The sequence below is a fragment of the Eumetopias jubatus genome, unplaced genomic scaffold, assembly GCF_037043125.1.
Source record: "Eumetopias jubatus isolate StellerSeaLion01/CBP00866 unplaced genomic scaffold, mEumJub1_p1.0 scaffold_11, whole genome shotgun sequence".
In the NCBI taxonomy this organism is placed as follows: domain Eukaryota; kingdom Metazoa; phylum Chordata; class Mammalia; order Carnivora; family Otariidae; genus Eumetopias; species Eumetopias jubatus.
Window position 1 is genome coordinate 45,706,866 of NW_028274817.1, and position 25,521 is coordinate 45,732,386.

The 25,521-nt window shown below is 41.7% G+C and overlaps 1 protein-coding gene across 5 annotated transcripts; it reads left to right on the forward strand.

The window, feature by feature from the left end:
- Positions 1 to 1,329: 1,329 nt before the first annotated feature.
- Positions 1,330 to 5,813, forward strand: ARMCX2 (armadillo repeat containing X-linked 2). 5 transcript variants are annotated; one of them, XM_028095374.2, is made up of 5 exons: positions 1,330 to 1,409; positions 1,665 to 2,091; positions 2,635 to 2,698; positions 3,032 to 3,104; positions 3,447 to 5,813. In XM_028095374.2, exon 5 carries the CDS (start codon positions 3,576 to 3,578, stop codon positions 5,403 to 5,405), a length of 1,830 nt encoding a protein of 609 aa, XP_027951175.1. In that variant the 5' UTR covers positions 1,330 to 1,409; positions 1,665 to 2,091; positions 2,635 to 2,698; positions 3,032 to 3,104; positions 3,447 to 3,575; the 3' UTR covers positions 5,406 to 5,813. The 5 variants fall into 5 exon arrangements, with proteins under 5 accessions (XP_027951175.1, XP_027951177.1, XP_027951178.1 ...); XM_028095376.2 differs by having other exon boundaries at positions 2,032 to 2,091; XM_028095377.2 differs by lacking the exon at positions 1,665 to 2,091 and having other exon boundaries at positions 3,032 to 3,108.
- Positions 5,814 to 25,521: the final 19,708 nt, after the last annotated feature.

Below are 25,521 nucleotides of genomic sequence, written 5' to 3' on the forward strand. Positions count from 1 at the left end.
TCACATCCCTGGGAATTTGGGGGGAGGGAGGGAGAAAGGGAAGAAACAAGCCAGAGACAATGGCTCAGTTTGGTCCCCTGGTGTTTACCATCTTGGTCACCTGTCCATGTGTACTTTTAGAGTGAGCGACAGAGTCAAGTGGCTGATTGCAGGGAATAAGAGGCTCTGGAATACGGGGGGGAGGTGGAGGGTCAGCACCTCCAGCACCCTTCACAAAACAGGGAATTTGGCCATCTCTGCATCCCTCACTTTCGTCCTTTCTTTGGCCTAACAGCTCTTCTTTTTGCCTGGAGCTGAATCACGAAACTGGAACCTAATCCAGGGACAGGTGTTCAAAACTGTCATGGTTACAGCCATCAAATTACAGGAGGTTCACACAGCAGTCAGCAATGGTTTGGGAACATTAAATAAATGTATTTCTCTAACAGAACAAGACAGGATCATTTATTTATCCAACTTAAAAGCTGTCCCAGAAGGAGAAAAAGTAGGATATTATTTGTCCAAAATAAATAAGACTGGACAACTGAACATCTCTCCATGGATTAATTTATAGATCACATGAAAACATGCTTATCTTGTTGAGGAAAATTCCATTTTTAGATGTTCAAATACCTTAGCATGTCTTGAAAACTATTTCCTATGGGGCCAATAGAATTCATTTTCTGTGTGGTAAAAATTAACTAAAATTAATGGTGCCTTCCAATATTAGTGGGAAATCTTCTCTATAAACCATGCAGCTCGTTTTTGTTGCTGCTTCCCGCACTGTGGTATTTTCTTACTGTAATAATAAAGGGTGGTGATCACTTTAAAAACAAATCGGAGAAGTGTTACAAAAATACAGACCCCATTCCCATTCCTTGTCTCCTTTCTGACCCTCTGCCTCTTACCTATAGGGGAACAGGGGCCCAACTGCAAGGGAAACGGTGGGCACCAGTGGATGGGGGATTGAAGGTGGAGCGAAGGGGGAGTGTCCAGTTGCCCAGGAAAGAATGAAACGAATGAAAGACACACAAAAAAGTAAAACTTGCCAATAGCCCTCCAAGAGGATGCATCCCATCCCGGTATCTAGAAAAAGGCAAATTCTAACACAGGGAGAAGGGGCTACTTTTGGCCTCTGGGACTTCAAAGACAAAAAAAAAAATTGAGTGACAGGACCTGATGTGGTGGGGTGAGGTGGGAGTGGGTCTAAAGGAGGGGGCTCATGCTCTCGGTGGGAGTGGAAATTAGGGACCCACGCTTACTGGCGATGCAGCTCTCACGTGACCAGGAGCTGACGTGGGCAAAGGTACTTAAAGCCCTGACTGCCGTCCTCCGTCCTCCTCTGGGTACCAGCTCTCTTGCGCTGCGCACTGCCGTGCGTTTAACCCAGGCGAGGAGGAGGAGGAGAAAATTCCCCCAGATCCGGGCAGGTGGGTGTGAGGGTGGGCATAGCCTGGCACTCCTGAAAGGGGTAGCTCAGAGATGCGGGAGTCTGAGGCCGCGCGGGTGCCTCTGCCTCGCCCGCTCCTGGCCGGCTTTCCAGATCCCCGCGCTCAGTCGCAGCTCATTTTGGTGGGCGGCGGGGAGAGGGGGAGGGGGGGACCTAAAGCCTCGGATATACTTGCGGAGAATCCGCTTACTTCCTCTCCCAGTCAGTGTTTTCTGGTTTTGTTTTTGACACTCAGGCCCCGCACCCCACATCCCGTCCTGTTTTGAGAGGAGGAGGGAAGAGAAATAAACGTGGCAGCGCATATAAGGCCAGCGGGGTGGTTGGGCAAGGGTGACCGGAGGGGACGCAGTTTGGAAACAAGCCGGCCCGGCCCGTTCACTCTCACCCTCACTTTGCTGATACCTCCCCCGACCACCCCTCCACTTTCCCTTCTCCCCCCGCCCCCGGCCGGCCCCCTGTCCTTTGGGGGTGCTGGAAAATGGGTGTGCCAGCCTCTGGAGGGGAGATGGCGGGTTTGGCGCTGTCTGGGCTTCACAGGAGGGGGGGGACCCTGAGAGAATCTGGTATTAAACCGCTGTGCTAACTCCCAGACTGCTTTCCAGACACCTCCAACCCACACAGCCCTTCACCCCCGTTTATTCAGTCCTGGAAAAGGAGTTCTGGTACGCTGGAGGGAGACATGGCGGTTATTAGGGAATTTGGGGGTGGGGGTGGGAGGCGGAGCCCAGGACGGAGAAACAGTGGAAAATCACGACCCTCGAACCGAAAGGTCAGACATCGGGGCCCCTGTTCTGCAGGCTTATGCTAGGTCTGGGGGCTGGGGACTGAAGGACGGGTGGTCGTGGGAGGAAGACACTAGATTGTTGGGCAGTAATCCCTCATCCCGCGTCCCATCCAGCTTTTGCTGCACCCTCGCCCCGCCCCCTCCCGCTTCGGTGCAGGAGAAGGGGTGTGGCTGTGTGTCCCGGAGAAATGGCGGACGGGCGGGGCGGGGCAAAAGGAAGGAGGGGTTGAGTGCCTGGGGAGTCTGCGCAGGAGGGGGGAGATTGGTGTGGAATGGGAGGGGCAAGAAGAGTTGAGGGAATTGAGAGGTTGTCATTCTGGTACGCGAATGCTAGAAGGCAATTATGGGGACTTGTGTGCTGGGTCTCCATCCACCGGGCTCTCAGTCTCCAACCTCTGGTGTCTATATTTCTGCCCTTCAGTCTGTCCTTAGGATGAAGCTTTCACTGAACTGAGGGAAGAGGAAACAGCCCTGAATCCTTGGAGGTCAGTGCGGGGGGCGGGGGGGGCGGGGGAAACTGTCTGGGAACCCCTGGTGTGGGTATGGCAGAAACCAGAGCAGAGTCTGGCACCAGAGGCTCCTCTTCCCCCATCTTCTCCCTCTTTACAAGACACCCTTGCCTCGGGCTTGTCCTTTTTGGTGCAGAGAAAGGGGTGTGGCATCCGCCTTCTTAACTACTGGTTTGAGGAGGAAGGGTTAAGGAGGGAAAGAGGATCCCTGAGAGGGGAGAACTTGGCCCATAAGGATTCAAATCACGAAAGGAAATGGAATCCATCCACCAACGACCCCAAAACACCCTTTCTGGGCTCTGTCTGCAGGTCTGTCTGAATTTGGGGCCCTGCACAAGTACAAGCCTGGTGGAAAAAAGTTAACTGCTCCTGCTCCCAGCAGGTCGGTATGTGCATGAGCACCATCTCGGAACCCTTGGGGGTGCCTGTGGGGGGGGGGAATCAGAGCAACATCTGGGGTCTCTACTGTTTTTCCTGCTCCCCACCATTTTTCCTAATGTCCGTACTGCCTCTCATCCCCCATTTAGGTGCTGGGAAATTGTGTATTGGCATTGGGTAGGGCCAGCTAGGGATGAAGGTATAGAAAACCTTAGACAACCTGGGTCCTGTGTCTGGGTACTAGCCCACTCACCAAGCATTCTGTTTCCAAGCTCTCCTCTTCAGAGGCCTGGTTAAGCACAAAATGAGCCAGAGCCTTAAGTTTCATTGCTGTTCTTTCTCCCAGGTCCTGCTCGGCTTGCAGCCTGGGGAAAACCTGTGAGCCTGAGTGGAAGTGCCTCGCCCAGACGTGCACACATCCCGTTTAGGCAAGCCAGCTCCACGCCCTGGATCAGAGAATTACTCCAGCTGCACCATGAGCCGAGTTCGAGATGCTGGCTGCGTCGCCGCGGGGATAGTGATTGGAGCTAGTGCCTGGTACTGTGTCTACAAATATGCCAGGGGAAGAAACCAGACAAAGAAGAGAATGGCCAAGCCCAAGACCAGGGCTGTGGCTGGGACTGGAGCCAGGGCTAGAGCCGGACTAAGGGCCGGATTCACCATTGACCTGGGGCCGGGATTCGGTCCTCCAACCCCAGTCCGCACTCGGGCAGAGGACAGGGCCCAGGATGAAGCCTCTGCTCTGGACGCAGCTGGAGCTGAGGCAGTGGCCCCAGCTGCATCCAGTGCTGAGGCTCAGAGTGGGGCCGGAAATCAGGTCCAGGAGGCAGAAGGGGCAGGGGTTGGGCCTAGGGCCGAACCAGTCGCCGGGGCCACAGCGGCTTCCTCAATGGCACCACCCCCCGGGGAGGCAGAGGCTTTCGTGGCTGCAGCGGCCCCCACAGTGGCAAGGGCCCCCAAGCTGCCGGAAGCCCCTGGCACAGCAGAGGCTCCCGGGGCGCCCGCGATGCCTCCCAGGGCGCCAGTGCCTACCGAGGCGGCAGCACCTACAGAGGCTGCGGAGGCTCCTGTACCCGCAACCCCTCCTGCTGCGCCAGTGCCTTCTGGGGCAGCAGTGCCTTCCGGGGCTGCAGAGGCTCCTGGGACTTCAGGATCCCCCAGAACAGCAGCACCCTCCAAGAAAGCGACCCCCGGGGCTCATACCGGCGCTATACCTAAAGCCGGGTCAGCGACTGGAGCTGTACCCAAAGGTGGAGCCAAGGGAACCAGGTCTCGGACTGGGGGCAAGGGCAAGGGCAAGAAAAACAAGGTGGAAGTAGATGAATTGGGGCTGGGCTTCCGCCCTGGGGATGGGGCTGCAGCGGCTGCTGCAGCCTCTGCTAATGGGGGACAAGCTTTCCTGGCAGAGGTCCCTGATTCTGAGGAAGGGGAGTCTGGATGGACTGACACAGAGTCGGAGTCAGACTCTGAGCCTGAAACCCAGCAGAGAGGGAGAGGGAGGAGACCTGTTCCCATGCAGAAGCGCCCCTTTCCTTATGAAATAGATGAGATTCTCGGTGTCCGAGACCTCAGGAAAGTCCTTGCTTTGCTTCAGAAATCGGATGATCCTTTCATCCAACAGGTAGCTTTGCTCACTCTGAGCAACAATGCCAATTATTCATGCAACCAAGACACAATTCGCAAATTGGGAGGCCTCCCAATTATTGCAAACATGATCAACAAAACTGATCCCCACATTAAGGAAAAAGCCTTAATGGCCATGAATAACCTGAGTGAGAACTATGAAAATCAGGGCCGACTTCAGGTATACATGAATAAAGTGATGGATGATATCATGGCCTCCAATTTGAACTCAGCAGTACAGGTAGTTGGACTAAAATTTTTAACAAACATGACTATTACCAATGACTACCAGCACCTGCTTGTCAACTCCATTGCAAACTTTTTCCGTTTGCTATCTCAGGGAGGTGGAAAAATCAAGGTTGAGATTTTGAAAATACTTTCGAATTTTGCTGAAAATCCAGATATGTTAAAAAAACTGCTCAGCACCCAAGTGCCATCATCCTTTAGTTCCCTTTATAATTCTTATGTGGAATCAGAAATTCTTATTAATGCCCTTACTCTGTTTGAGATCATCTATGACAATCTCAGAGCAGAAGTATTCAACTACAGAGAATTCAATAAAGGTTCCCTTTTTTATTTATGCACTACATCTGGAGTGTGCGTTAAGAAAATTCGAGCCCTAGCCGATCACCATGACCTCTTGGTGAAAGTGAAAGTTATAAAACTAGTGGACAAATTCTGATTGGCTATGTGCTCTCAAAAGACTTGAAGAAATTTCTTGATTTTTCAGTCTGGAAGCAATGAAAATTGAAAGTTACTGCTTTTCCACTTGTTCATGTAATAAAGGGATCCTTTCAGCTGCCAGTTTTGAATAATGTATCATCCAGAAAGATGTTATCTATGACAGTCTCCAGCTTTAAGCTGAACCATTTTATGAATACCAAATAAATAGTCCTCTTGTACTGAAAACACATTTGTGACTTTAATCGTGCTGCTCGAATGGAAATATTTTTACTGGTTCCTCTATGTGAATTGACAGTGAACCTGTCCATCGAAATAGCCTACACTTCTGTCATTTGTTTTGACTTGAATTTATCCACCAAAGACTTCATTTGTGTATCATCAATAAAGTTGTATGTTTTGACCAACAAAAAAAGTGTTCATGTTTTTAAATCTGGCTGGTGAGATAAGGTACGTAAGTACAAAAGGATTAATAGCACCTGGGCACATGTTCATTGTCAAATATATGCTGTCTGGTTAAATGAAGTTGCTAGAAAGCTTTAAGCTGGACTCTGAAGGGACAGCATGAGAAAACACAGAAGAGCATTTCAGTGGGGAAAATGGTTTGAAGATAGTCAGGTGGGAAATCCGTTCCTGGGATAAGAAGGTAATCAATTTGCCTGAAATGGAAGCTGTGGGAAGAGAAGTGACGAGAGAAAAAGGTGGAAATCAAGGATGAGGCAATTTGGGGAGAGATCCCAAACTCCCAGCTGAGATTGAAATACCCTGACATATGCTGGGAGTTACTGGACATTTTTGACAAAAGGAAAGATAATTTGGTGGCAAGGTGCAAAATGGATTGGAGCTGGGATGGGGTTAGGCATCAAGACTGCAAATGAGGGGCACCTGGGTGGCTCAGTCAGTTAAGATCCCAGGGGCCTGGGATTGAGCCCCGGCTCAGGTCATGATCCCAAATTCCTGAGATTGAGCCCCAAATGGGGCTTCCTGCTCAGCGGGGAGCCTGCTTCTCCCTCACCCCACCCCCCACCCCGCTCATGCTCTCTCTCTCTCATAAATAAATAAAATCTTTTTTAAAAAGACTGGAAATGGGTTAGCCTGGTGATGGGTATTAAAGAGGGGATGTACTGAATGGAGCACTGGGTGTTATACGCAAACAATGAATCATGGAACACTACATCAAAAACTACTGATGTATGGTGATTAACATACTAAAATTTAAAAAAATAAAAAAATTAAAAGACTGGAAATGAGAACTGTTGTTAAGAAGTTATAATAAACCAAAAATGAGATGGCAAAGGGTAAAATAAGGTGGTGACTATAAGAAATGTTAAGGAATGGTGGGAACAACAGATGCTTACCAAGAAAAAAAAAAAAAAAAGACCAAGATCTGCTGCCTGACTTGGTTGTAGGTTGACAAAGAAATTCAAAGACAACCGACAGAATAGGAGAAGATATTTGCAAATGACATATCAGATAAAGGGCTAGTATCCAAAATCTATAAAGAACTTCTTAAACTCAACACCCAAAGAACAAATGATCCAATCAAGAAATGGGCAGAAGACATGAACAGACATTTTTCCAAAGAAGACATCCAAATGGCCAACAGACACATGAAAAAGTTCTCAACATTGCTCGGTATCAGGGAAATCCAAATCAAAACCTCAATGAGATATCACCTCACACCAGTCAGAATGGCTAAAATTAACAAGTCAGGAAACGACAGATGTTGACGGGAATGCGGAGCAAGGGGAACCCTCCTACACTGTTGGTGGGAATGCAAGCTGGTGCAGCCACTCTGGAAAACAGTATGGAAGTTCCTCAAAAAGTTGAAAATAGAGCTACCTTATGACCCAGCAATTGCGCTACTGGGTATTTACCCCAAAGATACAAATGTAGGGATCTGAAGGGGTACGTGCACCCCAATGTTTATAGCAGCAATGTCCACAATAGCCAAACTGTGGAAAGAGCCAAGATGTCCATCGACAGATGAATGGATAAAGAAGATGTGGTGTATATATATATATACAATGGAATATTATGCAGCCATCAAAAGGAATGAAATCTTGCCGTTTGCAATGACGTGGATGGAACAGGAGCGTATTTTGCTGAGCGAAATAAGTCAATCAGAGAAAGACATGTATCATATGACCTCACTGATATGAGGAATTCTTAATCTCAGGAAACAAACTGAGGGTTGCTGGAGTGGTGGGGGGTGGGAGGGATGGGGTGGCTGGGTGATAAACACTGGGGAGGGTATGTGCTATGGTGAGTGCTGTGAATTGTGTAAGACTTTTGAATCACAGACCTATACCTCTGGAACAAATAATACATTATATGTTAAAAAAAAAAAAAAGAAGAAGAAGAAGATAGCAGGAGGGGAAGAATGAAGGGGGGGAAATCGGAGCGGGAGATGAACCATGAGAGACAATGGACTCTGAAAAACAAACTGAAGGTTCTAGAGGGGAGGAGGGTGGGGGGATGGGTTAGCCCGGTGATGGGCATTAAAGAGGGCACGTTCTGCATGGAGCACTGGGTGTTATACGCAAACAATGAATCATGGAACACTAGATCAAAAACTAATGATGTAATGTATGATGATTAACATAACATAACAATAATAAAAAAAGAAATTATACGATCTGGTGCAGGTCCTGACAAAGAAAGCCCTCTTTCTTGGGCAGTTCTGGTGACCATGAAATGCTAAAGTGATTTATCATTTCTAATGATGAGACAAAGCATTGTGACAGAAAGAATGATTCAGTGCAAAGAGTGTTTTTTTTTTCCCCTATGGTTAGAGATCCAGGTCTGTCTTCTCTTAGAAGAGGGGGAGTGGTGAGGCCTTTATGGGAACCCCACCCCCACCCTTAAATTCATTTAAGAGCAGATGCATCTTCTTTGTTCTCCTCCCTGACCCACTGAAGCAATGAAAGTAGAAGATAGGGAAGGTCCCAGAGATTTTTCAAACCCAGTCTGCTTTCCTGACACCCCTCACAGAACACTCATTTTTAGGCAAGTGTATGGTAACATGAGGCAAGGATAGAGATAGGGACTCCTGGGAGGGGGTCACATAGAAAAGGGACAAATGGGTATTAAATATTGGTACAATTTATCTGGAAGGCAATGTGGTAATCTGCATAAGAAGCTATAAAGATATTAGAGAGGAGAACACAGGCAGCAAACTCTTTGACCTTGGCCACAGCAACTTCTTACTAGACACATCTTGGGAGGCAAGGGAAACAAAAGCAAAAATGAACTACTGGGACTTCATCAGGATAAAACGCTTCTGCACGACAAAGGAAACGATCAACAAAACTAAACACCTACAGAATGGGAGAAGATATTTGCAAATGATATACCTGATAAAGGGTTTGTAAAGCACTTATCAAACTTAACACCCCAAAAATAAATAATCCAGTTAAGAAATGGGCAGAAGACATGAATAGACATTTTTTTCAAAGAAGATATCCAGATGGCCAACAGATACATGAAAAGATGCTCAACATCATTTACCATCAGGGAAATACAAATCAAAACCACAATGAGATACCACCTCACACCTGTCAGAATGGTTAAAATTAACAACACAGGAAACAACAGATGTTGGCAAGGATGCGGAGAAAGGGGAACCCTCTTACACTATTGGTGGGAAAGCACCCTGGTGCAGCCACTCTGGAAAACAGTATGGAGGTTCCTTAAAAAGTTAAAAATAAAGCTACCCTAAGACCCAGAAATTGCACTACTAGGTACTTAACCAAAGAAAACAAAAATACTGATCTGAAGGGTCACATGCACCCTGATATTTGTAGCAGCATTATCTACAATAGCCTAACTATGGAAAGAGCCCAAATATCCATCAACATTGATGAATGGATAAAGAAGTTATATATATATATATATACACACACACACACACAATATTACTTAGCCATCAAAAAGAATGAAATCTTGCCATTTGCAATGATGTGGATGGAGCTAGAGTGTATTATGCTAAATGAAATAAGTCAGTCAGAGAAAACCAAATACCATATGATTTCACTCATATGTGGAATTTAAGAAACAAAACAGATGAACATAGTTGGAGAAAAAGAGAGGCAAAACCATAAAACAAACTCTTAACTATAGAGAACAAACTGAGGGTTGATGGAACAAGGTAGTAGGGGATGGGCTAAATGGGTGATGGTTATTAAGGAGGGCACTTGTTTTGTTGAGCACTGGGTGTTATATATAAGTGATGAATCACTAAATCCTACACCTGAAACCAATTTTACCATATATGTTAACTAACTAGAATCTAAATAAAAACCTGAAATCAAACAAAAAAAGGAAAAAGAAGCTATAAAGATGCACCTACTTTCAGACAAGCATTCCACCTGTAGGATTTTTTTCCTAAGGAAATAATCAAATAATTTTACACAGAGAAATACACAAGGGATGTTCATTTCAGCACTGTTTCTAAGAGAGAAAAATTAGAAGCAACTTAAATGTCTAACACTATGGATCTGGCTAAACAATAGATGGTATGTCCACACAGTAAAATATTACAAAACTATTAAAATCTGTGATGTGCTTCTATTTTATTGGCATAAAAAAAAATTCACCATATATAAGAGTCCATAGCATCAGTCTAAAAAGGCTCCTGCAACTAAAAGGTAAATTCTTTCAGATGTTCACGTCATCTCTGTGTATTTTTTACACAGAATCAGAATCATATTATACATCACTGGTTCTCAGTGTATCCACAAACCACTGCAGATCCCTGAAACAGTAAGGTCAAAATTATTTTCAAAACAATCTAACATGGTATTTGCTATTTTTCACTAGGTTGACATTTACATTAATGCTGCAAAAGCAATGGTGGGTAAAACTGCTGGAGCCTTAGCATAGCCAAACTGTACTAGTAGTGATTGACTTTTTTTACAGCCACACATGCAAAAAAAATTTTAAATCTAGTTTCATTTTAAAATGTGAAAGGAGTCCTTATTTATATTAAAAGTATTAATTTTATTAAATCTCAATTCTTGAGTGCATGCTTTTTTTTTAAGATTTTATTTATTTATTTGAGAGAGAGAAAGCACATGAGAGGGGGGGAGAGTCAGAGGGAGAAGCAGACTCCCCGCTGAGCAGGGAGCCCGATGCGGGACTCGATCCAGCAAGTCCAGGATCATGACCTGAGCCGAAGGCAGCCGCCCAACCAACTGAGCCACCCAGGCGCCCGAGTGCATGCTTTTTAATATTCTGTGTGATAAAACGGGAAGTGTGCACAAAGCACTTCTGTTGCATAGCTTAAAACAGTGGTTGTTCCAAAAAATATACTTGCATGGTCATTTGAGTTATACCCTGAATGAGCTGCTTTTTTACTTGAAAGAATGGCAGAAAAACTCCATTTTTTCAGACTTGGATATTGGGCAGACATTTTCTTAAAAATGAATGTGTGAGGGGCACCTAGGTGGCTTGGTTGGTTAAGCGTCTGACTCTTGATTTCAGCTCAGGTCATGATCTCAGGGTTGTGGGATCAACGCCCACATGGGGCTCTACACTCAGCAAGGAGTCTGCTTGAGATTCTCTTTTCTCCCTCTCCCTCTGCTCCTCCCCCTCCTCTCTCTCTCTCTCTCGCTCTCTCTCAAATAAATAAATAAATCTTTTTAAAAAATCAATGTGTGGACCTTCAAGGAAAACAACTGACTGTATTTGTCACCAACAATAAAACCTGGGCTTTCAAGCAAAATCAGAATCTTCAAAGATTTTCTGAAGAAATCAGTGGTGATAATGATAATGGGTGAACGGCTTTTTTTCTCCCTTTAGAAGAGAAATGATGGAGGACTCCAGGTTTTTACTTGGTTGATCTTCCTTGGTTTTACTATGACCAGTGTAATTCATATGACATCAAACCCATGGCCATTTAATAAAGAATATCATTGCTGTAGTAATAAGGTGACCCTGGGTAAGGCTAGACCCAAGATTGTTTGAACACTTAGTAAGGAGAATCTGAAAAGATGTCAGTCCTGGAACAGTAATGTCTTCTTCTGGGTGAGGTAGAGGTGGTGTCTGAGCTCATATACTGAAGATGGATGCATCAGTATCTCTTGGCTCAATCCCAGCTATTAGGGTAAACTACCCAGCTTCCTTTGCTCCTCTTAACAGTGGAAACTTACATCCACTTCAGATGAAACCTATTCCTGCACAGAGACATGTAAATCTGGATTATGAATGAGCTAAGAATCACACAATAGGCAAATATTTCATTTCCTGAAGTCCGAGGTTTTGGATCTTAAATCACATTCCATGTGAAAGATCAACAGCATGGTCCATCCAGGTGTGGCTGAATCTGAAGAGTAGTTATTTGAAAAGATTTAATTTATAATAACTAATAGTCACAAAATAATAACAGGTACTAGGAATTAAGTACCAACTATATACTGTTCTATTATTCCTAAATGTGACTGGTGAAACATTCCTTATACATTCTGTACTGTAGTTTTTACCTTTTACATTGTATGTCCAGAGCATGGGTGAAGTGGGACAATCCTCACAAGCATTGAATAGTCCTGCCTTCCTTGCTCTAATTAATTGGTTTGGGTAAACAATTGGATCGTGAAGTGAAGTGATCATGTTCCTTTTCTTTAATAATACGAACTGATAAATGCAAGGATCGAGAATACATTGCTGTTATTTAATGGTAGAGCACAAGGATGAAGTGATACCAACTGCTGCTTTTGGAATCCCTAGAACTGCACTTGTTTCCACCTTTTATCAGCTCAGGTTATTCAATTTTTCCACTACTTGTAAGATATATCAGAGTATCTTTCCTTATATTCCTTTTGGGTGCTTAAGCAAGTGGCTACAGACTAAAAGTAAGCCAGAAATAGGGTAGTAAACAACAGAGTCTCAAGAAAACATGGGCTATTTGGGTTGAGATGAGAATAGTACAAATGAGACTTCCTTCCACAATCTGGGGTTGAAAACTAATAGCCTACAATTAACTGAGTGCTTTCCCTTTTACGATAAGTTCTACATGACAAGGTAGTTGTTCCTATAGAATGACGTCATAGAAAAAAGGAATTAAGTGGAATCAGATATTTGTTTCTAAGGATGCTGAGCAACTTTCAGTGAAAACAATGAGTAGACTAAATTATGGAATACCTGATTCAGTGTAAAAGACAAAATAGAGCCATTACAGAATTCTACTACAAGAATTTCCTTCCACTTAAAGCTGTTGGACCAAGAAAACTTGAAGAATGAGTTTAGGGGGCGCCTGGGTGGCTCAGTCGTTAAGTGTCTGCCTCCGGCTCAGGTCATGATCCCAGGGTCCTAGGATCCAGCCCCGCGTCGGGCTCCCTGTTCAGCAGGAAGCCTGCTTCTCCCTCTCCCACTCACCCTGCTTATGTTCCCTCTCTCGCTATGTCTCTCTCTGTCAGAGAAAAGAAAGAAAGAAAGAAAGGAAGGAAGGAAGGAAGGAAGGAAGGAAGGAAGGAAGGAAGGAAGGAAGAAAGAAAGAAAGAAAGAAAGAAAGAAAGAAAGAAAGAAAGAAAGAAAGAGTTCAGAAATTAGGAAGGAAGGAAGGAAGGAAGGAAGAAAGAAAGAAAGAAAGAAAGAAAGAAAGAAAGAAAGAAAGAAAGAAAGAAAGAAAGGAAGGAAGGAAGCAAGGAAGCAAGGAAGGAAAGAAGGAAGGAAGGAAGGAAGAAAGAAAGAAAGAAAGAAAGAAAGAAAGAAAGAAAGAAAGAAAGAAAGAAAGAAAGAGTTCAGAAATTAGTCTATTACTTAAATGTAATATCAGTTGAATTCACCATTTTACCACATTTCCTGAGCAAAACTGGGAACATTGGTAACCAAAATAGGTGACCTGGAAAATCCTGAGTCTTTCTAGGCCTTTAAAAAATAGTTCCCACTAAGCCCTGCTTATAAGAAAATAAATAGCAATTTGTCTCATATTTCTCATTGAGGCTCACACCTTGAAATATGAAAACACCTTAGGTCTGATGGTGATGCTGCAATATCAGAACAAAAAGAGAATTATAGATTTTGAGGTTGCCTAAGAACATAAGTTTATACCAGTCCATATTAATTGCAATTGGGACTGTCACCTATTATTTATATACTGATAAACTCTAGACTTAAATTAGATATGAATGATAAAGTTTCAGAAGTGACCACTAAAATAATAGAGAGTGTATAATGTCTAAGGCGGTAAAGAAAAAAAATGCACTAACAAAAAATCCAAAAGAAGGTAAGAAATGAGAAAAGTGGAGCTTCAAAAAAGCAAGACAAATAGAAAGCTCAATAGTTCTCATGTATTAGTAATCATAATAAATGAAAATGAGCTAAACTTAGTAGTTAAAAGATACTGTCAGGTTTTTTAAATCCAGCCACATGCTAAAGAATAAGTATACAGAAACTTAGAAAGTAAAAGGATACAAAAATATACTATACAAGCACTAACCAAAAGGAAGTTGGCATAGCCAAATTAATATGAGATAAAATAGATTTTAAGACAAAAAGCATTATTAAAGATAAAAATTGGTGAATGGTTAAATAAACTGTACATCATGAAATACTACTTAATAATAAAAAGGAAAGAACTATTCATACAACACAACTTGAATGAATCTCAAGGGCATTGTACTGAGTGGGGAAAAAAAAGCCAATCTCAAAAGGTCACATACCATATGATTCCATTTATATAACAGTCTTGAAATGAAAAAATTATAGAGATGGAGAACAGATTAGTGGTTGCCAGGCATTAAGGTCTGGTGGGGTGAAGAGTGTGTGTGACTAGAAAGAGGTAGCACAAAAGAGATCTTTGCGGTGATGGAATAATTCTGTATCTTGATTGCAGTGGTGTGATAAAGTAGTGTAAAACTGTGCACACATATTGTACTGATGTCAGTTTCCTAATTTTGTTTTCACACTATAGTTATGTAAGGTGTAACCATTGGGGTTGGGGAAACTGTGTGAAAGGTATGGAAGACCTCTCTGTACTATCTTTGCAACTCCCTGTAAATCTATTATTATTTCAAGATAAAAGGTTTTTGAATGATGCCAAAATGTTCAATTCACCAAAAAAATAATTCTAAATGTATGGGCATTTAATAAAATAACCTCAAAATATGTAAATAAAAATGTTACAGAACTATAAAAAGAAATGAACAAAGCAACAATCACATGGGAAAATTCAACATACTTCTCTAAAGTATTCAAAGGACAAGGAGAAAAAAATTGTAGATATAGAATAGTGAGCAATGCAATCAACAAGCTGATTTAATGGACATACAGAATCCTGCACCCAATAATAGGAGAATACACTTTCTTCTTAAGCTACATAGAACATTTATAATAATTAATCATGTACTTGGCCATAAAGCAAGTTTCAACAAATTTCTAAGAATCAGTATCATAAGCACTATCTTATCTGACCAAATGCAATTAGGATAGAAATCAATAACAACAAGATAACATTTAAAAAACCCATGTGTTTGGAAATTTTAAAACATGCTTCTAAATAATTCATGAGTTAAAAAAGGAAACATAATGTAAATGTTTAAATACTGAGAACTGAAAAATAATTAAGTACAGAAGATCAAATTTGTGGAATTCACTAAAAACAGTATATCAAGGGAAATTTATGGTCTTAAAATTTTATGTTATAAGAGATGTTTAGCGTAGGCAAATCTATAAAGACAGAAAGTAGAATTGTGGTTGATGAGGGCTGGAGGGGCAGTGGAGGAGAAATGGAGAGTGACAGCTAATGGGTACAGGGTTTTTTGGGGGGTGACAAAAATGTTCTAAAATTTATCATGGTGATGGTTGCACAACCCTGTGAATTTACTAAAAAATGTTGAATCATACATATTAAATAGTGAATTGTTTTGTATATAAATTATCTCTCAAAAGAGCTATTATTATTTTAAAATCTTATGTTAGACTAAAAAAAAGACTAAACATCAATAAGCTAAGCATCCAAATTAAGCTAGAAAAAGACTAAGAGAATAAACTTAAAAACAGATGAAAAAGACAAGAGCAAAAGATAGATGAAATAGAAAGCAAAAATACATTAGGCACTATTAACAGAGACAAAAGTTGTTCCTTTGTATGGTATAATAAAAAAGGCAAACCTTTGGTGAGACTAATCAAGAAAAAAAGTATAAATAAACAATAATAATGCATAAGCAGAGATTTTTAAAGAAAATACTATGGCTAACTTTATGATAATAAATTTGAAAACATGGATGAAATTGATGAATTCCTTGAAAAATAGAACTTACCAAAACTTACTCATAAAGAAAAACCCAAAGTGTCCTATAACCACTGAGGAAATAAAAAGTAGTTTAAAAGTCCCTCTACCTCCCCAAAAAAGCCCAGATGGAATAGATAATTCAAATTTTATACAAACTCTTCCAGAGAACAGAAAGAAGTATTACTATCCAATGCATTTTACAAGACTAGTACTAACCTTTTTATCAGAACCAGAAAAAGTCAGTATGAAAAAGGAAAATTATAGATGTTGCACTTATAAACGTATATGTGGAAATTTAGAACAAAATACCAGCAAGTAGAATCCAGCAATGTAGTAAAATATGTCACAACCAATACTGGAAAGCAAAATTGGCTTAACATCAAAAAGAAAATCTGCCAAAGCTTAATTGACACATTATATGGAAGTCTTAAACTTCGAAAATGTTATGTCAATTTTGAGAAATAAGGATAAAGAGGAGATACTTATTCTACCAGTTAGTAGGATATACTACAAAACCATATGTATTAGGCAGGGTAACGATAAGCTATGCTGCATTAACAAATGAACCCCAAAATCTCAGTGAAATAAACACAGGTTTTGTCTTGTTTGTATAAAATTTAATAAGGTTTGGGCAGCTCTGCAGTCTTCCATATACTTACTCACTGATCCAAGCCTTGGTCCATCTTGTGGCTCCTTCATATTAATACATGGTCTTTTTTTTACAGGTGTTTAAACTACCTTGGCCCAGAAGTCATTCACATTACTTTTGCTTATAGTACCCTGTCCAGGTCTAGTCATGTGGCCCCAATCCAAATGCAAGACAGGCAGGGAAAGTAAGGAAGTACAAAGATCATTTGGTGAGTATTAGCTATCCCTGCCATACCTTAGTAATAAAAACAATATGGAAGAGATAAATAGATAAATGGAAAGACCTAGAGACAGATATAATACAGAAACCTAATATACTATAAAATTGGCACCACAAATCAGTGGAGAAAGGATGCACAGTTTAGTATAAAGTATCAGGAAGACTGGCTCACTGGGGAAAAATAAAACTGGACCCCTGCCTAGCACCAAATATAAATCTGGACACCAGAGGATGAAAGACCTAAATATCAAAGTTAAAATTATGAAGTTACTAGAACATAATAGAGAAGAACATCTTTGTGGCCTACAATTGGATAACAATGGCTTAAACAAAACCTCAGAACTACATACCATAAAGCAAAAAAGATTAATAGATTTGATTACATAAAAAATGAGAATTTCTATTCAATAAAGGACACCAGGAACAAAGGTAATTGATAACAGATAGAAAAAACATATTTGCAATATGTTAAACTAACAAAGAATTAATGTCTAGCATACATAAAGTACTCCTGCAAATCGAAAAGGACAGGAACACACCACCCTAAATTTGCAAAATATGTAAAAAGTATACTCAGAGAAGAGGAAAACTAAAATGCTTAGAAATACATGAAGAGATGTTCAAACTTATTATTAGTCAGATAATTATCAATTAAAATACAATTACAAACATATTTACACCTATTTGGCCAACAATTAGAAAGCTGGGACAAGCCAATTGTTAGCAAGGATCCAGAGATATAAGAACTTCAACACACACAGCCGATTAGATTTTAGACTGGAGCTGCTATTCCAAAAAACAATCTGACAGTACTTAATCAAATTAACTATACATATTCTCGGTGGCCCAACAATTCCATTTATTTTATATATATTCCAGAACACATTTCACATAGGCATATAAGGGGACATGTATAATGATATTCATCACAGTATTTGAGGTAGTATTTTACAGTTGGAAGCAGTCTAGATTTTGTTTCTAGGAAAATGAGGAAGTAAATTAAAGTAGATGAACACTGTGGTACATCATACAACAGTTAGAAACTACAGCCTAGATATACACAGAGTAACATGTAACATATTTTTTTTAAATACTGCTGAGCAGGGGGGAAAAAAGACAATGAGAACCATAGCACCATACCATTTCTAAATTAAAAATCAGAGCCAGCCTCCTGAACAGACGGGAGACAGGCCCTGAGCTGGGGTGGCATGTATCCTGAGGGGGCCTGGGCCATGCGGAGGAGAGTGACCTCCTGTGTTCCTGGTGGCCATGCCTCCCTGGCAGTGATGGGGACGAGACCCACGCCCATCTCTCCTCTCTGTTGTTTTGCATGAACGTGAGGAGCAGCTGTTATTGTTTATTCATTTGGCCCAAAATCGCGGGTAGGATTTGTGGGTGTGGATTTTTTCAACAATTTGTTTTCTTTTGGTTTAAAGGGGGGGATATAGGGACCAACCAGGGCCAAGTGCCCAGGAGGAGGGAATGGTCTGGTGGTGCCCGTCTGGTCTGCATGCACCTGTGCGGCTGGGGCTGGGGCCGGGCTGGGCAGCTGGCGGTCACGGGTGGAGTTCGGGGGGGCTGGGTCTGTGCTCAGCTGATTGATAATTCCATGCACTGTACTGCACACGTCCCCAGAGCCTTCCGGGACCATATGCTTTTCAGGGCATTTCTCCCTCCAGCCAGGGCCCGTCTGGCATCTGACTGGGCAAGTCTCCTCCAAGGAAGTCCCAGGAGGACAGCGACCAGGGAGGGCGTGGAGCCCCCTCCCAGCCTGAGCCCTGCCCTCCAAGGTCTGGTGGAGGCCCACCATAGGATCTGGTTGGGCTCCCACCTTCTCCCTGCTTGGTCCCTGTCCAACCCCCAGCTGGGGTTGCTGCCCTGAATGAACCACGTGTGGGGCCGGCACATCCTAGCAGGCAGCCCTTGGCGCCTGCAACTTCAAGGATGCTCCAACCACCCTCTTCTCCCCAAGGGGCCCTGGCTCCCTGCCTCCCCTCAGCCTGCTATGGGGCCCCATCAGCCTGGCCCTACCCCCGTGGAGAACCCAAAGTCTTACTGTATATAACTCCAGGCGACGTTTCTATATTTATAGCAGTGTTGAAACCCCACGTGTTTTGCACAGGGAAGCACCCTCTCCCACCCCCGACCTTTTCCCACCCCCAACAAAAGGTTTTCAGAATCCTTAAAGTTCCTGGGGCAGGCGGAAACAGGCTCACGGATTGTGCCTCGGCTACAGCAATGATTCCAATGAGCAGCTATGGGGGTGGGGAGGGGAGGGAAACACACCAGTTTTTAAAAAATCATCCCAAAAAAATTTATGAAACAATTATTTAGGATGTTTGTGATTTGCCGACCTTGCTATAGATGCCATCATGTTACCAGTGATTTCCTGTGGTGGGGGCTTGTCATTGTTTACTCATTTATTTACCAACTTCTGGCCTCAGGTCTGACAGTGGGCACCAGCCCCCAGCCCCCAGCTCTAGCTGGGCCCAGCATCTGTGTTCTGTGATGTAATTTGGAGGTGGGGGTGTCTGTTCCTTGCACATTTTACAGTTACTTCATTTTTCCCATATATGTATTTGAGAAAATGTTAATATAGAGAGAAAAAAAATGGTTCTTAAAGCTTAGATGTGTAGCTTTTTTTCCCCATTCCACTGGATTCACAGTGACTTGTAGCATTTAACATAACTAGTATGTTGTATTATATATGTGTATACTGATCGAAATTTATAACAGATTTGTACTTTTTTAAAAGTGAAAGTTGCTAGTTCTGCTTGACCAAGTAGTGCAATGATTTTTTTTAATATTGTTGCTGATTTTAGAGGGATATTTACTAATAAATGTATGGTGCATATCAGGGCTTGCCCCCCAAAATAAAAATACACAAAAATTCATGCATACAAAATAATGTAAGTTTAAAAAGAACTCAAACAGGGCGCCTGGGTGGCTCAGTTGGTTAAGCGACTGCCTTCGGCTCAGGTCATGATCCTGGAGTCCCGGGATCGAGTCCCACATCGGGCTCCCTGCTCAGCAGGGAGTCTGCTTCTCCCTCTGACCCTCCCCCCTCTCATGTGCTCTCTCTCTCTCATTCTCGCTCTCTCAAATAAATAAATAAAATCTTTAAAAAAAATAAAAATAAAAATAAAAAGAACTCAAACAAAAATATACACATCAAATATATTAGAACAGTAGCCTCTGGGGAGAAGAATGGAAGTGAGGAATAGAGATGAGAAGAAACAAAGTAGTGAATGAATGAATAAAGAAAAGAGGGAAAGGTTTTGATTAGACCAATGCAGATGGTATGATATGAAGAAAGGAATAGAGTTATAATCCTCCTCATCTGAAGTCCAAAAAAAAAGGAAGGAAAGAAATCTATTAGTGTCGTAGTAGCATAAAAAGCTAAAACCGTTGTAGCAAAAGACTCAAAAATAGTATGACTTTTTAAAAAAAAATTATTTCCCACTCACAAAAGAGTCTCAGGTTAATGTTCCAGGTCAGCAGAGAGGTTCTGCTGCACATGGCCCTTCAGGGTCCCATGCTCATTCAATGTTATACTCCACTCTCCACTAGATACTCAGAGTTCTCTCCATTCAACTGGTAGATAGGAAAAAAGAGCGCAGATCAGGCATGGAGTTTTATGAGGGAAATCTGGAAATGATACACATCACTCTTGCAATTCATTGGACTAAATTCAGTCTTATGGACACACTCATTCATAAGGGACACTGATCATTGTCATCTAGCTGGGTGCCCAGGAGGAAGCAGACAGCGTGGATATTGAAGAGCACTAACATCCTCTGCCGCAGTGTGCAAGAGTTTTGTAAAAGGAATTATATAATGTTATTAAAAGATATTAATCATTCAGGATGCTGGTCACAGTGCCTGCTTTTCCTGACTCTGGGTAACAGTTTTCAAATGTCTTCAGACTTACTAATACCGTTCTCAGGGTTGGCCTGATCCCCAGGCTTCAGGCCCCTCACTCCACCTTCAATCCCACAAGCAGTACTATCTTCCATTTCCCTAGTAACCATGTCCATCCACCAAAATGAGGGTGGAGTGGGCAAGGATTGGGGCTAGAGAGTGGGCAGGAGGTCAACAATAGAGGCAGGGAATGAACATGAGATTTTTACTTACTTCCTCATATTTTCCAGTACTATTTCAGCCTTTAAAAATAAGCATCGGCATGCAATCATTTTCACCATCAGAAAAAAGGCAATGAAATTATTTTCACTGAAAAATTAACAAGGAATCAATATGAGGAAAAATCCGTCACAAAAAAATTTTCCAACCTAAGAGGGAGGCATCATTTCAAGTGCCTTAGTCCAATTAAGTTTTACAATTGTATCATTTTTCTGTGGAAGAAGTGTTAATAAACATGCTAAGATATATTTTTTAAGATTTTATTTATTTATTTGATAGAGAGAGACACAGTGAGAGAGGGAACACAAGCAGGGGCAGACGGAGAAGGAGAAGCAGGCTTCCCGGGGAGCAGGGAGCCTGATGTGGGGCTCGATCCCAGGATCCTGGGATCATGACCTGAGCCGAAGGCAGACGCTTAACGACTGAGCCACCCAGGTGCCCCAAACATGCTAAGATATTTAATACGTTTTTAGACTGAATCCTTCTGAACAATGAGATTCAACTCTGGGCAAAGGGAAGAGCTGTGAGGCTGAGAGAGATGAGTGTGTGGAATGTGAGGGATGCAGAGATGGTCTGATCCTTCCTGTTCTGTCAAGAGTGAGGGAAGGTGCTGTCTTCTGACCCCTTCCAGAGTCTCTCCTTCTTTGCATTCCGGCACCTGACTCTGTTGCTCGCTCCAAGGATATATATGGACAGGTGACCAAGGTGGTAACCTGAGTAAATACCTTTGGCCCAGTTTCCCATAGAGATAATTCCAGTCCCAGCATAGATGGGAGCCTTGTTCCTACCAATGGAAACCGGAATGAGATCCCTCCTACACCTCTGCTGCTGAGGGTTTCCATGAAGCCCAGAGAAGTGATTGCTGTAGGGAGAGCCCCCCAAGACCCACTTGTTCTCATTCTTTATTCACAATGCCTGAGTAGAAGCTGCCCTGAATCATTTCTCCTGCCTCTTACCTGGCCTGAGGAGTGCAGCTTGGTGAGTATCTCATCCCCAAACTCCAGAGAACCCAGGAGGAACCTAACCTTGCTGCAAGGTTGCTGCCTGCCATTCCACCACCTCCCTGGTGGCCCCTCAGCCAGGCTTAGGCCAGTATCCAAGGAATTCTCACCACTGACCATACTGATTAACCTAGACCAAGTGTTCTCCAGTCAAGTAAAAAATACCTGGAAAGTATATGCAAGATTATGTGTTAGGAGTGGAGGGAGGATGTATGTGGATTTTTCAGGAGAGCGGGGATACAATTACCAACATATTCTTGATGGTAAGTATGACCCTCAAAAATATTAGGAATCAGACTAAATAGGTCTGTTTATATTTTTTTCTAAATAGGATGATTTTTATTTTCTTTTAATAATGAAATTCGTACAGTCATTATAAAAATATTCAAACAATGCAGAAATGTATTCATCGATTCATTTTATAAGTCTTTATTGAGTGCCTATGCAAGTTAATGAGAATACAATGGTGAGAAAAACAGACTAGGTCTTTGCACTCATGAAGCTCACAGACTAGGGGAGGATATACATTAACCAAGAAATCACACAAGTGTATGTATAATTAAAATTTCATGTAAGTACAGAGAAGGACTAGAACACAGACATACAAGAGTATATACCAGAAGATCAAGACACACTCTGAGGCAGTAGATAAGGGACAGGAAAAATTCCCTAAGGCAGTGAAATTTGAGCTGAAATAAGGAATATAGTTAACTAGGCAAAAAGGACAATATAAATATCTTGTAATCTCACTGCTACAGAATGCCATAGCTAACACACTGTGGTATATCCTTCCAACTGTTTTACCATCCATAAACAAATCTGTACGTATATATATACATATATATTTTTATGTAATTGGAATAAATCTCAGTCCACAAATTCAAGTGTTTAAGACATCCAACTTTTATTTTCTATAACAATACTCATAATTTCCATTTTGTAGTCTCACTACATGGGGGTGACCGAAATGCTATGAGTTCAAGATCTACTATTTTCTCCATGGTTGTGTCTAAGTTCGAGGATGCTTATTGAGTGCCTTAGAGTGTTGGAAGGAAGGAGTCCATATGGTTCTGGTATCATCTACAAAAGTCACCATTCTCGTTCCTTCCTTGTGGCCCCTTCAGACATGGTGGTTCTCTACTTGCTTCTGTGTCATCCTTGATTAATCAAGACTTTCTCTGCTGCTTCCTGCCATTGCTATGCTGGGATATAGAAAGCTTGGTAAGACCCTATACTATCCTGGCTAGAAGTAATATAAAGCAGCCATCCCCCATCCCCAAATGTCTCTTAAGAGACATGACCATAAGTCACCTACACAATCTAATCTAACAAAACTTCTGAGGAGCTTCTAGTCAGTGGCAGACTGAACTGACTTCAAAAGCTTTCCTCTTCCCACTTGAAACTCTCACAGAAATGATAGAATATGCACCCCCTCTAAAAGTAGTAATATAGTCAAGCTCATAATCATGAAATGGAAATCCCCAAGAATCAAAGAAGGAACTAACAACAATGAGCAGGAGATAAAGACAAACAGATGGATATTGGTTTTAAGGGCTGGAGGCCAGGGTTTTAATCCCACCTAGTGACAGAAGGCAATGCTTCTAGGCAGTGGAAGATGGGAAGCTGGTACTTAGCTCCTGTCTAAACCCAGGCCCCACAGAAGCACAACCAGGACATGAAATGATGACTAGAAACCTTTCCTCACAGCAAAAATACTGTTTTGCTTATCTTTTATGTAAGGATGTGGGTAAAGAGCCCCCTGGGAGCAATCAGAACCCAGGCCAACTCCACCCATAGGTGTGGGGTTGAATTCACACTTCCTACATGTTTGATAACCCAAGGGATATAAATTAACATAAAAATAGTCTGGAACTGGTGAAATGTGTATGGCCCTAGCAGAAGTAAACTCAAAAGCAAGGAGATAATTGAGACATTCAAACATAGATCTCAAAAAATTACCGAGAATGGAGCCCAAAAAGATCAAGTGGTGCAAAATATGAATGAGAAGTTAGACTACATGGCAGAAAGAGTGGAAAATATTAAAATATGCCTGGAAGCTTTTCCATAAAGAGAAACTAGAGCGAATGAGGAAAAGGCAAATACTTGAGGAGATTGTGGCACAACTGAAGGAAGACATGAATATTTATATTGAACACACTGAGTCTTCAGCACGCTGAATAGAAATAAAACTGTAACCAGATACATCCTAGTGCAGAGCACCAACCAAACCTAGTATGATATTTTCGTATGTTTGGGCTGCCAAATCCCTTCCATAAATCTTTCCTGAAGAAAGGAATGAGGAAAATGGAAAAGTAAGAAATACTGTGGAAGAGAAAAACAAGACCATACATTTATATCTAAAATATAATATTCTACCATTTATGCATACATGTCAATATGTATATATTTACAATCCCCAGTGCAATATTAAATCTCTACTTTGAGAACAAATAAGAAACCATCTTCAGGACGCCTGGGTGGCTCAGTTGGTTAAGCGACTGCCTTCGGCTCAGGTCATGATCCTGGAGTCCCGGGATCGAGTCCCACATCCGGCTTCCTGCTTAGCAGGGAGTCTGCTTCTCCCTCTGACCCTCTTCCCTCTCGTGCTTTCTATCTCTCATTCTCTCTCTCTCTCAAACAAATAAATAAAATCTTTAAAAAAAAAAAAAAGAAACCATCTTCAAGGGAAGGAGGAAATGGCACTCTCTTTCCAGGATTCCAGTGAGAAAGTACTCGGAAATGTTCAATAGTTTTCGATGTCTGTCACCCCATCCCTTAGTAAATAATTGTATGTTTTCTTCTTTCTCACTCTTTAGAGGTTTCCCTTGGAGATATAAGCAGGGTGAGCACATTAGGAAATGGTATCAGCTGTTGGTCAAGCCACGGTCTCTACACAACTTACTTGCTTGCACTCTGCTTTCACCTAGACACTAAATTCTGAGCACTACAACTGAAGTAATCAACACATAATACAATAGTTGAAACGCTGCTAATTTGATACATTACAGATCTGCAAGGGGTTGGGGAGACAGAGTAAAAGAACAGATAAATTATGGGTAACAATCTCAAGACACTTTTTGAAAAATCGTTAATGTAGTATTAGATAGGCATCACTAGGTATGTCTAAGAAGCAGTGTTTGAAGAAAATGTGGATATGGTGAAGAATAAACACAGAATCATAAAATTGATTTCAATCAAATTTCAGTCAAAGCCCAGTCTTGCCTCCAAGGGATAGCTCCCAGAAGACCTTCCTTGGAGTTTTTCATTCTCCAAATTTCCCCAATCCCTTGTATCACTTCCATAAGTGACTATTCATATCCATTGTCTGTGCACCGAAAATTTTATATTATCTCCCACCAAAATAGAACTACTGAAGGATTCAAATATAATCTTTAGCAAAATAAATAATGATAGCACTGAAAGGCCTATAATTAAAGCAAGAAAAATAATTTTGGGGATTGAAAAACACAATTTTCAAATTTAAAAACTCAGTAAATGAAGAAGGAAATATATTTTAAAAAAATTAGAGAATTTATAGGCACACCCTCTTATCTTAACAAAATTAGAAATAAATAATAAAAGATCACCATAAAATCTAACTACCTGATAATATAGTATTGTTCTCTCTAAAATAACCACTGGGTCAAAGAGAAAATTAAAACTAAAGTTGCAAGCTATCTGGAGACCAAAGAAAAAGAGAATACATCATATCAAAGCCTATGGAGCATGACAAAAGCCGTTCTCAGAGAAAAATAAGGTTTTAATTACCATTATTGTTCAAGAAGACCATAAATAAAGGAAATAAGTACTCTTCTTGAAGAATTAGATAAAGATGAATACAACAGAACATATCCAAAAATAGAAGAAATTAGGAAAG

Excerpts from the sequence above, each read along its gene's own strand:
- ARMCX2 (XM_028095374.2), top strand. The coding sequence starts at position 3,576 with ATGAGCCGAGTTCGAGATGCTGGCTGCGTCGCCGCGGGGATAGTGATT.